Below are 13,299 nucleotides of genomic sequence, written 5' to 3'. Positions count from 1 at the left end.
TCAGAAATATATTTTTCTTAGGATTAGATCATTATTTTTTTAATGGATTGTAATCCAGAATATGTAGTCTTAGGTTCAGACATTGCTCACAATGTCTGATCATTAGATTAGATCATTATTTTTTTAATGGATTGTAATCCAGAATATGTAGTCTTAGCTTCAGACATTGCTCACAAAACATCAAAATAAAAATGTTTTATCATTTCATTTTATTTTAATGAAGGAAACATTTTCTTGAATGTTTTAATAACCACTGGGCTCTCATAGTTTTATAACTATAAATTACCGATGAACTTTCATTTTTAAGCTGGTTATACTCATGCAAATATACTACACCGTGGCATATATTTCAACTGGATACAAGTAGTTTTTTGAAAGTATTTCTAGATTTTATAAGAATAAAAGTTTATTTTTTTAATAATTAAGTTTAGTAGTACGGGATTTTTAAATTTTACTTACAGGATGTCAGCTGATGTTAACGTCAGCAAAACAGCTGTATCCGGTGTACACGAAAAAGGCCAGAAGAGGGTGTTGACATCAGTCTTAATTTCTGAGTTCGGAATTTGGAGTTCAGTGATTACAATACCGATAGGAAAATGTAATAATCTTTGTTGTTTTCTAAATAAGTTTTATAATTATTTGTACAATGAAATGATTGATATTTTTGAATTTTGTGTAAAGTGATATCGTTGAGGGTGTTTTCTTGTTTTCGGTGTTTTTTTAAAGTGTGCGGTTACTTTGTGATATTTGACATCTGTTATGGCTTTGAAAAAGGTTAGAGGTAACTTGGAACGAATGTTTGATAAAAATTTAACAGATTTAGTGCGAGGGATCCGAAATAATAAAGACAATGAGGTAAGTTTCGAAATGAAAGTATGTTTAAGGTAGTTTCATTTCTCTTAGTTGAGTTAGGAATACATAATTTTGTTAGACATGTATCTGCTTAGTTTATTAAATTTACTAATTTGTTTTCAAGAACGAATTTAGTACAGTAATCTCCTTTAACTCGGGGCGCAAACTTATTTTCGTTTAGTTTCTTGAATTATAACGTAATTTCATCACAATAAAATATTTTTTTCTTAACATCTGAAACACGATTTGGTGTTTTTTTTATATTTTCTGAGAAAGTTAGGATTTAATTGAAATCCGTATTACCTTTTTCTTGTACATTCAATTTTGCTCTTTGTATCTTTCGTGTCATATCATTTATGTTTTCGTCAAATTTTCTTACATAACATCTAACCTACTCACTAATATTGCGCTACGAGATGTAGCAACAAGATGTAAGGGTTCATCTTTGTTTTTGTAATTAATTTTGTTATATTGAAGTTCTCTAGGTTAAGTTAAGAAAAAGAAAACAAATATAACATGCTTTATTTTAGGTTATATGTGCAAAATTGTAGAGGTTGTTTTATGGTCAGATGATATCTTAAATGAGTAATGCTTATTATGATTAAAGCTAACAATATCCCTCAATGTTTGATTGATTTCACCTGATAAAAACAGCAGTCACACTTTTTCACATGATTATTCTTGTTTAGTAAGAAATTTGTAATTGTACTTTTTCTGTATTAAGTTACATATTTTTGTTTTACTGATGCATTTTTGTTATTAAAGAATAAAAATCTATTGAACTGCGTTTTTGAAGATTTTTTTGTTACCAGACTAATTAACAATAGTTATTAAAAGTGAAGATTTTATCTATTTGCAGTAAATGATATTACCCTAACTAATTTTCTTTTTTCTCCCTTTCTCTTTGCGGATGTGTCTTTTCCCATATATTCTTTAGTTTGTTGACAATTTGTACCATTTATAATTTTTTTCTTAGCTGTAGGCCTATATAAAGATAAATATATTAAATTTGATGATGTTTATTGGGTGAAATTTCAGTTTATTTCTGTAGTTACAAAAGTTTCAGAATGTGTATTTTAAATTTATTTAATAAATTAATCATTTTTATTTGCAGATAATAATTTTAAGTTTGTATTAGTAGCATATTTAAATGTAATATGCAGTTTTTAAAAATACCAATGGGACAATGATTCATTGTTTTGGATTGAAAAGTAAAGCTAAGTATTGCCTCTTAAAATAAAAAAATTGATATTCAGCAGGTAGAGATAGAAGCCTTTATGTCCTCTTATGTTATTCAACAAAAGTTGTAGCAAATGGTAGAACAATCTTGTTAGGATAAGAATTCATCTATTTTTTACAATTTATGCTCTCAACTCTTAGTTTTTGTTTTAATAAACCCATGAGTAATAATTAGAAACTAACTTATTCTAAGGTCATAGCCCGTATTTCTAAGTTAGGTAGCTAAGTTATAGAATTTGAAAATTTAAAATGAAAATGTTGCGTATAGCTCTTTTAGTTTAATTATTTATTTATTATAAAGTTTTACAGGCTTATCTGCCAAATAGAGTTTTATAATAATTGAATTTTTTTTTGTCTTAAGTCATTTGACTGGTTTGATGCAGCTCTCCACGATTCCCTATCTAGTGCTAGTCGTTTCATTTCAGTATACCCTCTACATCCTACATCCCTAACAATTTGTTTTACATATTCCAAACGTGGCCTGCCTACACAATTTTTTCCTTCTACCTGTCCTTCCAATATTAAAGCGACTATTCCAGGATGCCTTTTTTTGAAGTCTGACGGAAATTCCCCTTTTTCATAAATATTACACACCAGTTTGTATAATCTATCAATCGCTTCCTCACCTGCACTGCACAGTAATTCTACAGGTATTCCGTCTATTCCAGGAGCCTTTCTGCCATTTAAATCTTTTAATGCTCTCTTAAATTCAGATCTCAGTATTGTTTCTCCCATTTCATCCTCCTCAACTTCCTCTTCTTCCTCTATAACACCATTTTCTAATTCATTTCCTCCGTATAACTCTTCAATATATTCCACCCATCTACCGACTTTACCATTCGTATTATATATTGGTGTACCATCTTTGTTTAACACATTATTAGATTTTAATTTATGTACCCCGAAATTTTCCTTAACTTTCCTGTATGCTCCGTCTATTTTACCAATGTTCATTTCTGTTTCCACTTCTGAACACTTTTCTTTAATCCACTCTTCTTTCGCCAGTTTGCACTTCCTGTTTATAGCATTTCTTAATTGCCGATAGTTCCTTTTACTTTCTTCATCACTAGCATTCTTATATTTTCTACGTTCATCCATCAGCTGCAATATATCGTCTGAAACCCAAGGTTTTCTACCAGTTCTCTTTATTCCACCTAAGTTTGCTTCTGCTGATTTAAGAATTTCCTTTTTTACATTCTCCCATTCTTCTTCAACATTTTCTACCTTATCTTTTTTACTCAGACCTCTTGCGATGTCCTCCTCAAAAATCTTCTTTACCTCTTCTTCCTCAAGCTTCTCTAAATTCCACCGATTCATCTGACACCTTTTCTTCAGGTTTTTAAACCCCAATCTACATTTCATTATCACCAAATTATGGTTGCTATCAATGTTTGCTCCAGGGTAAGTTTTGCAGTCAATGAGTTGATTTCTAAATCTTTGCTTAACCATGATATAATCTACCTGATACCTTGCAGTATCGCCTGGCTTTTTCCAAGTGTATATTCTTCTCTTATGATTTTTAAATTGGGTGTTGGCAATTACTAAATTATATTTCGTGCAAAACTCTATAAGTCGGTCCCCTCTTTCATTCCTTTTGCCCAGCTCGTATTCACCCACTATATTTCCTTCCTTGCCTTTTCCAATGCTTGCATTCCAATCTCCAACTATTATTAAATTTTCATCTCCTTTTACGTGTTTAATTGTTTCATCAATCTCTTCGTATATACACTCTACCTCATCATCATCATGGGCGCTTGTAGACATATAGACGTTAACAATCGTTGTCGGTTTAGGTTTTGATTTTATCCTTATTACAATGATTCTATCGCTATGCGTCTTGAAATACTGCACTCTCCTCCCTATCTTCTTGTTCATCACGAAACCTACTCCTGCCTGCCCATTATTTGACGCTGAGTTAATTACTCTAAAATTACCTGACCAAAAGTCGCCTTCCTCTTCCCACCGAACCTCACTAATTCCTACTATATCCACCTTCATCCTACCCATTTCCCTTTTTAAATTTTCTAGCCTACCAACCTTTTTCAAGCTTCTAACATTCCACGCTCCGACTCGTAGAATATAAATAATTGTATATTTTAACATATAGAATTTTATTCCTGCAGTGTTAAAGTAATTAAGAAAAATAATTAAATTCATTTATGCAAGATTAAAATGAACCTAGAATATAGGAATTATAGCAAAAGTAATTTAATTTAAAAGTAGTAAGCAACTTGTAAAGCTCTTAAAAACATATTTAAGATTTTCCTTTAAAGTATAGTTAACTCCTTTACATTTGGGAATAAATTTAGTAATGAAGCTGTGATCTGTAAAGTAAAATTGGTACAAAACTAGTTACTTATTAATGTTAATTACTGTTACTTATTTCTGTTGCAAGTTACTTATTAATTAACAGGGAGCCACTTGTTCTTTATTAGAATGATTTTTGTTATGTTCTGTTTAAAAGCCAATCTAGTATTTATTGGCTATATTATGTTTCTTCTACCAATGTAAGTTCTGCTTGAAATTAAGCAGAGTGAAGTTGTACTTCACAGAGGTTAGCTATCAGGGGAGGTCAGTGAATTTTGGGGTTTTTTTTGTGAAAAAAAAAAGGGAGTCATTTTTGGACAGGTCCTCCCAACATTAACAAAAAAAAAGATGTAGTGTAAAACATGGGATGACTATTAACTCAGACTCCTGGTGATTGTATTGCACTGCAACACTATATGAGGCTGGATTCCTTCCATCATTTGAAAGTGAAAACCATAGGTTCAAGTTTGTTGATCCACAAAATGGAACACATAACATAGACAATTGAGAGGCTATGAGGGAGCACCAAATGGCAAAATAAGAACACTGTGGTGTTGTTAGGCATCATCTGAAGTACTAGTAGAGTTCCAGTGGTGACAGAATGAGGCAGGTGACTTGTTCGTTGAGATAATTTCAGGCGTAAATACGGTTTGGCTAAAAATTAACCTAAATTAACCTATGATGTAATTAAACATCAGAATAGATTATACTACATGTTAAGTTATAGAACTGCGCAACAACAGTAACATATTTTAACAAAAAACAAGTGGTCCCATGTTAATTAACCATAGCAGTGACCCATAGCAATTATAATCTGTATATAACTGATCATCAATTTATGGCCTAACTTGTATTAAGCAGTAATCAAGTAGACATATTTGGTTGAAAATTATTTTGTGAAGAAGTAATGCTATGTTTAAATTAAGTGTTTAGAATAAAAATAAGCTGCGATAATGATCTGAACATATTAGGGTATATAAGAACATATTACATAAAATTTCACTGTAATTGTTTGATCTTTTACTGGCATTTTAGTTGAATAAATATTTTTTGCTGTTATATAAATAAAATTACTCCTATTAAAAGTATAAGAGTAATTTTCATAAAATCATGTTTTGGTGTTCATTTTTCCTCTACTATTTTTTTTTTTTTTTTGAATATTACTCATTTACATCTCTACCTACTGCTTGTGACATGCATGTTTGTGTTACATTTATTAATAAAAATTTAGTGTACAGTTATATCTTGTAACTTCATTTTCATTTTATTGATTCTGATGTTTCAGTTATTGTCACATGGATTCTGACCCGGTTAATTGTGACTCAAAGTGATGCTTTCTTTATTAGTTTTGCAGTGTTTTTCTATAATTTTTTTGACAAAATTGTTAAATTTGTTTCATTTTTACCATTGCTATTGTGCTCAGTAAAGATTGTTTCAAGTATTTTTGTTAATATTTATTTTCCTTGTCATTTCTTGCTTTCCCCTATTACTTACTATATCTGATTTTTCTTTGATATTTCAAAATTATCTGAGTTTACTTATCTGCCTTCTTTTTGACCATGTATAATTCTAATCTTTACAATATGCTTTCCTAGAACATTTGGCAAATGACTTCTTTAGTTTTATTAGCATTCTTCTTGCTGTCAGTAATCCTTTCCTTTGACAGATATTCTGAATTTTACTTTCTCTGTTTGGCCTCCATTTTTAATCTCCAAATTTACCAAATTATCAAATCTTTTTTTTAGTCTTTGGTTCTAATGATAAAGACCTATTAATGGAATCTGTTTGTTGACAATTATCATAACTTTGTTTTTCATATGTTTAGCTTCATTCTGAACTTCTTATGCATTCTTATAATAATATCTTCATGAACTGTAGTATTTCCTTTGATTCTGCCAAGAAATCTATCCGCGACAATTTATCCATAAAATTATATTATCATAGTGGTGAAGAGACATTTTCATGTTTCCAGAGTTTTAATTTTATTCTAGAGTTATAGTACTAGAATTTGAAAACTTAGGTTTGAAAAATTAAAAAGTTATACAGTTTTAACTAAGTTAAAAGAGAAAAAAATTGATTTAACTTAAAAATTGACGTACTTTTATTTACAACAGAGTTAAATGGTTTTACAATACCGGGATTCTTATGGGAATTTTCATTGCTTATGTTTCATTTCTGTTCATGTTATATGTAATAATAATTTCTACATTCTTATCTTTATAGTCAGTTTGTTGTAATAGCTTTTTTGTTAAATTTTAAAAGTGAATTCTAAAATTTTTCTAAAGTATTTAAAATTTCTGTGATGCATACATTGTATGTTCTGTTGAAAAATTAGTAAAAATCAGTACAAACTGATACAAAATATATTTTAAAAATTAATACATGTGAAAGGAAAAAATATTCACTAAATCATCTTAATTTATTTCATTACAAATTGATTATAGATTTAAGGTAATAAAAATTTTCTATGAAAACTGGGTATTGTAGATTATACATTGCTATTGAGTTTTGTGTGTGTTTACTAATAAATCTTTTATTCTGATCTACACGTAATAATGCATTTTATAGATCATGTCAGGAGTGGGTATTTGGATGGCTGTATCAATAGGAGGAACCATGATAAAATTACTTGATCAGAGTTGCATTAGTATTAATATTATTTAAAAATCCATCTGCAGTGTAATATTATTTTTGTAACAGGAAATCTTTTAATTGGATTTTAAATAAGATACGATTTTTTTTAAGTGGTTTGGTACTTTATTAAAAATTTCTATAGAAGCAAAATAAGGCATTTTTATAAACCAAACTATAGCGTGGAGTTACATGAAAACAGTTCTATGTCTGGTTTGATTGAGGTAGATATTGTTTTTTTTTGTTTTTTTTAAGAATGAGTGACTGATTTTTTAATCAAAGTTCAAACATTCATAAATATGAATATAAACGCTGGATAAGTTAAAAGTTTTAGTTATCTAAATTTCAATTTACTTGATTAATATTTTTGGGCACTAAACAGTGATCAGAAAAGCTATTTTTTTTATCTTAAATGATTATTTTTGAGTTCAGGAGGTAGTATCATACTTCAGACAGGTATGTATGTAAGCACAATAGATATTTAAAACATTGTCAAACTTAGCGTTTTCGTGATATAAAAATAATATTGTTATAAGTAAGAATTCTATTCGTGTGATTAGCGTTACATTTATTTAGAAACTGTTTTAACAAATTGAATTTTGCTTTATACAAACAATTTTTATATTTTGTGAGTAATCTAATTTGTTGCTTGTGTTACTTCCTCAACATATTTGGTAATCCACATTCATTATCTTATATTATCTAATACTGTTTATAAAACAAATTGATAACTTCACTCTATAAAAATTGTTTTCACAATAAAATGTTTGCATTTTATGGTAATAACAAAAGGAAAACTGTCAATCATTTATTTTGAGTAAAAGTAGCTTAAAAATGATTTAATAAATCTTTGTTTTCTATAATTTTCGTAGATTTATTCTAACAACTGATATGTGGGTGTGACATTAATCTCATTTTTATGAATTGAAATTTTTTTTTTCTAACATACAAAATCGAATAAAATTTTATTGGTTTGTTATTTAAAAGCTGAGTCACTAAAATAATATTATTTTAAAAGTTATATTTCATTTAAACAAACAAAACAATTATTATCAATAAGCATTGTATTTAACAATTTAGTGGGAGTAATCATGTGAAATTAACACTGATTTAGTATTGCTTCTAAAAATATATAAATAACTTAATCATATTTCAGATAGTTAATGTCATTCTAAAAGACACATTACTGATATTTGTTTGAAAAACATAGTAATTTTACGTGGTGCATTATAATAGGTACTATATATAATTTCACAATTTTATATATATATATATATATATATATATATATAGTATATGTATAATTCAACTGATCCACCCAAGTACAGAATTAAGTAAAGTAAAATGATACTCGCCTTACTTTTTCATAATTTCTACAGTAGACCTACATCCTCAGTTGTAATTCTTCTTTATAAAATGTTTATTACCAAATTATATATTAAACTCAAAATGATAATTAAAATATATAATATATAAGATTAAAATATTAAAAATTTTTCAAAATTATAATATTTTAAAAAGAAATATAAAAAGTGTTAAAAATTAATATTAATTAAAATTATTGAAATTAAAAGTTACATAAATAAAAATATGGCGTCAATTATGATAAAATAAAATTAAATAGGATTAAAACAAATATATTACTGATTTGTGCCTATACTGTAGTACTCCAGTATTGAGTACTGCTCGTGGTGGAGTTGAGTACCCTGAGAGAGTCCATTGCTCAGATTCAAGGCTCTTACACAACAATCAGAACCTGGATGGCCAGAGTCGGGTTAACTATTGCTCAAGATAAGACTGAGGTTGTTGTGACTACAACAACCAAGCAAAGGCCAACATTGATGATTCTGCTTGAGGGCCACAGGATAGTTTCAAGGACTGCGATAAAATATCTTGGAATATGGCAGGTGCCAGGATGCGTTTCAGCACTCACGTCTTGGAGGCCTGCTGAAGGCTGAAAAGGTCTTGCATCTGGTTGCCAGATTACTGCTGAACTGTGGGGGACCAAGGCAGCAGAGGAGGAGGCTGGTGTCTGGAGTGATATACTCCACATTACTTTACAGTGCCGAGATATGGGAAAGGGTCATTAGATACGGCATGTGGAGGGTGCTCTGTAATCAGTACACAGAAGGAGCTGCCTCTGTATTACAGCTGCATATCACACGGTTTCTTGAGAGGCAGTCGAAGTGTTGGCAGGAATATTATCTGTCGATCTGGAAATGACTTACAGGAAGAAGATTAAAGAGCAAAAGGCATCAACACCTGTGGATAAAACGAGAGCGGCTAGCTCCATTATGGAAGAAATGAGACGAGAATGGCAGATGCAGTAGAACACTAATGATAGAGGTCGATGGACATGTAGTGGAGGGCCCATGGCTCACTGGATTACTGTCTCACACAGTTCCTAGTGGGCCATGGGGGGTTCAGAGAATACCTTTTTAGGTTTAAGCTAGATCACTCTGCTAGTTGACCAATGTGTGTAGACAAGGAAGAGAAATCATATCACGTATTCTTTCACTGTCCCCGATTTGAGGATGCGAGGAGGGAAATATTGGACACCATATATAAAGGGGAAATGTTCCTCTCAGAGGGACTGCAGCAGATGATGTTGGAAAGCGCGGAAAACTGGACGGCTTAGCAAGGTTGCTAGGAAGATCATGGAGGAGCTGTACATCTGGGAGGAGTCTCACAGGGATAGAAGAAGGGGTTGTTGGAGGGTGCGGGAGCAGACAGGCACATGGCTAAGAGCCTAGGGGATTCCCTGCATGTGTGGGGATCACCTGGGTATGATGAGGTCATGGGCACTCTGCTCCCACATCTGATGGTGACCCGTGAGGTAAGTATACTATCGTGTTCGATTTTCTGTGAGGTGTTAAGTGGAATATTAAAATACATAAGTATGCAAGTAAAGAATTATATAAAAAATTATCTTATATATTTTTCGGGTAGAATTTTGAGATATGATATCCATTTCTTCCCATCCCATCTCTACCAAGATTAAATGATATCAGTGACCATAAAGAAGTCATTTTACAAAGTTTCTTAAAAATCGGTTAATTCATTTTGATGAAACCTAGCTAAACAACAACTGATGAGAAAGATCTAAAAAATTATCCCCCATTCCTGAATGAAGTTAAGATATGCAACCAAAGTGACATATTAATCACCTAAGTACAAGAATGTGACTTTCAGACCAGAAACAAAAAAAGAAAATTGAGGCGGAAAAAGTTTTACCCCACTGCTTTATGGGGGATGTGAATAAGACCAAACACAATTAGAAAGTATCTTAGCGACTTAAGGGATATAAATTATGCAAAAAAATTTACTTATCTTTGAGTAAAACTTTGAAATGCAGGACCTGTAACATATATGTCTCCCCAACCCCTTGACTGATGTGACCAAATGGCATTATTGTCTCCATGAACAGAAATCATTGTGCCAAATTTCATCTAAATCAGTTCGTCCAGTCTGGAGATACCAAGCGATCAGGCTGACATACAATTGTAGATATATTCTTCCATCATGTGGAAAATATAATGCTAAAATTGTGTTTTTGGCGAGAAGGAGTCATGAATTGAATACTCAAGATCTACAAAAATCTCCCAAGTGGAAAATTTTACCCCGTGGAAATTTGGTTACGATACTTTCCCGTATGTAGTAATACTGTATGAAATATACTGTACAGCCAAAAAAGTAAAATTGTATGTTTGTATGTATTTTTTTCCCCTTTTTTGTAACCGAAAGCATTTCAAAATAATTATTCAAAAGCCATATTAGTTACGAGGAACTTTCATACAAGTTCTTTATAAAAATTAAGATGCTTTTAATTCTTTTTAAAGTAGGCTATTGACTTGTTCAAAATCAATGCTGCATAGACCGATTTAAAAATACAAACTTTTGTTATGACACATCAAACACTAATGCAAAACAAAATATTTTTAAAAAAGTTACTTCAAAACATTTTCAGGTGTCTTCTTTATCATCTTCAGTTATTGGTGATTCACTTATTATGCTAGGTGTGTTTTTTATATTAGGCCGATAAGTGGTCATAAAGTATCTGGGTATTTATTTACGTGTTTTCATATGTTTATATATTTCATAATGTTCCAGTATATTAACATGTAGTTTTTTATTTTTTATGCGTTTGCTAAATATCAAAGTTATTGCCTATGTTGATAGATTTTAGGGTATTTGAAGTGGTTGGCAAATAAATATTGACTTAAGTTAAATTTCATAAATTTTATCATTACTTAGGAAGTAATGTAAGAAAGCAGTCGAAAGTGGACAGGGATTACTAGATGAGCTATGCGTTGTGAAGGGCTCTATACACCTTTTTTTTTATGTGCGTGTATTACATAATGTTCCTTTCTTTTTTTATTTGAGATTATATGTATTGGTATGACCTGATTTAATGAATGAGCTGGAATGAATTCAGAAATAATGATATACAATTTTTTGCAAGAAATATATATTTTTTTTGACTGAGAGTTGTTTTTCAAATGTTAAATAATATTCTTATTATTTATTAGCCCAAGATTCATTATAGAAAAAAAGAATAAATAGAACAGTGTATCAAATTTGCTTTCCTGTTGGTAATTTTTTTTTTTAATTTGCACGTTTAAATACAAGGATAAATATATTTAATAGTTAAACTTATTGAATATGCTTTAAAAATAGCTATCAATACAAGATCTGCTTAAGGCTTAAATAAATTACAATTATAAATTATGCTTACAAATGTTTCAGTTTGATTAAGAATTAATATCTAGTTATATGTGTATATATAATTTTCGTGAACTGTTCGTACTACAGATACTGGTACAGAAAAATCATAATTATATAGGAACTGTAAATGCTAATGATTGCAGCACTCAGTGTCAGATATAATTAAATAAAACAGTGTAATGCACTTTACTACCACATCTGCTTGTAAAAGTAAAAGCTTTCATTACTAATTCTAGTTGACAGTGTAATATGTTGACCTATAAATTAATTTCTTTGTTAATATGTCAGCTGTGTCGAGTAACCTTTTGAATGACCTATGTAATTCTTACACATTGGTGTGGAGTATATAGACATTTTATAAAGTAATAAAGAAATGTTATTTAGGTGTAGGAGTATTTTGAGCTGAAAGTTAAAAAATCTTTTCAATTTGTATTTATTATACCATTATGACAGTAGTCTACTCATATACATGTTTATTTATTATTATGATTATACTTTTACTTAACATTGCCGCAGGTTTTTTTTTTATAATAACGAATTCTATTTTATGAAATAAATTTTAATTGATCGGCATTCATTTTAGTAAATAATGATTATATTCATTTATGAAATATAGTTATTGTATATTTATCTTAGTGACCTAGTTTTTTTTTTAGGAAAGATATTAAACATTTGGATAGATTACTGATTAAAAGTATTTTTTAATAATGTTTGTTTAATTTACTGCCCGTGTATGATAGGGAATTGTTGAAATAATTTAAACTGTGTAGTTCAATGTGAACAACTTGTAATTGCTTTAATTTCTTTTTCTGGTCATGTTATTCTTTGTAATTTACCGGCGATTGTAGTTAGAATATCTATATTAAAGGGGAAAGTATGATGATCATGTCAAAAATGGGTATCGGGTTTTTTTTAAATAAATCTTTACGTTTTAAAGTCCACCGAGTTCATCTAGACCATGTATGTTTGAGAACATGTATGTATGTTTGTCGCATTTTTTTGGCCTTATAACTCAGGATTGACCGTTTTTAATAAACAATTGATTTCATCCAACCCCATAGATAAAAATCTGATGGCGTGAGGTCGGGAGATCGTGATAACAATTTCACCGGCCCGTTTCAACCAATCCATTGTCTACCTTATATACGAGGTCTGTTCCGAACAAAAATAACCGAACATTTTTAATTACGCGCCAACGGAGATATTTAGTGACGTGTGGTTGGCAGCATTGTATTCCGCATAACCTAATGTGTAATCACGTGGTCTTGGATTGTAGATATCTTTTAGTTTTCGTCTTATTATTATTATTATTTGAGTGCAACATGTTGTAAGTATTAGGATCTCCACGCCCCAAGAAAGCACGTCAGTCTCGATCCAGTTGAAAAGTGTCAAAGTAATGCTCTCTGTTTTTTCAATTTTAATTGAATTGTGCATTTTGAATTCTTGCCTCGAGGTGAAACAGTGAACCGTGCGTTATGTCAAGGCGCATTACAACGGTTACTGGAAAAATTCACAAAAAGAGACCACAACTTTTTTTTTTTCTTC

The 13,299-nt window shown here is 30.3% G+C and overlaps 1 protein-coding gene across 4 annotated transcripts in view; it reads left to right on the top strand.

The window, feature by feature from the left end:
• Window positions 1-499: 499 nt before the first annotated feature.
• Window positions 500-13,299, top strand: part of LOC142328592 (AP-3 complex subunit delta-1-like) — a 130,616-nt gene continuing 117,816 nt past the window's right edge. For all 4 annotated transcript variants that reach the window (XM_075372370.1, XM_075372369.1, XM_075372366.1 and 1 more), the window contains exon 1: window positions 500-855. In XM_075372370.1, coding sequence (XP_075228485.1) covers window positions 760-855 — 96 coding nt within the window. In that variant the 5' untranslated portion in view covers window positions 500-759. The remainder of the gene's footprint in view (window positions 856-13,299) is intronic.

Source organism: Lycorma delicatula, chromosome 8 (genome assembly GCF_047948215.1).
Source record: "Lycorma delicatula isolate Av1 chromosome 8, ASM4794821v1, whole genome shotgun sequence".
Lineage (NCBI taxonomy): Eukaryota > Metazoa > Arthropoda > Insecta > Hemiptera > Fulgoridae > Lycorma > Lycorma delicatula.
The sequence above is the reverse complement of the archived record's forward strand: the minus strand, read 5'-3'. Positions and strand labels throughout refer to the sequence as shown.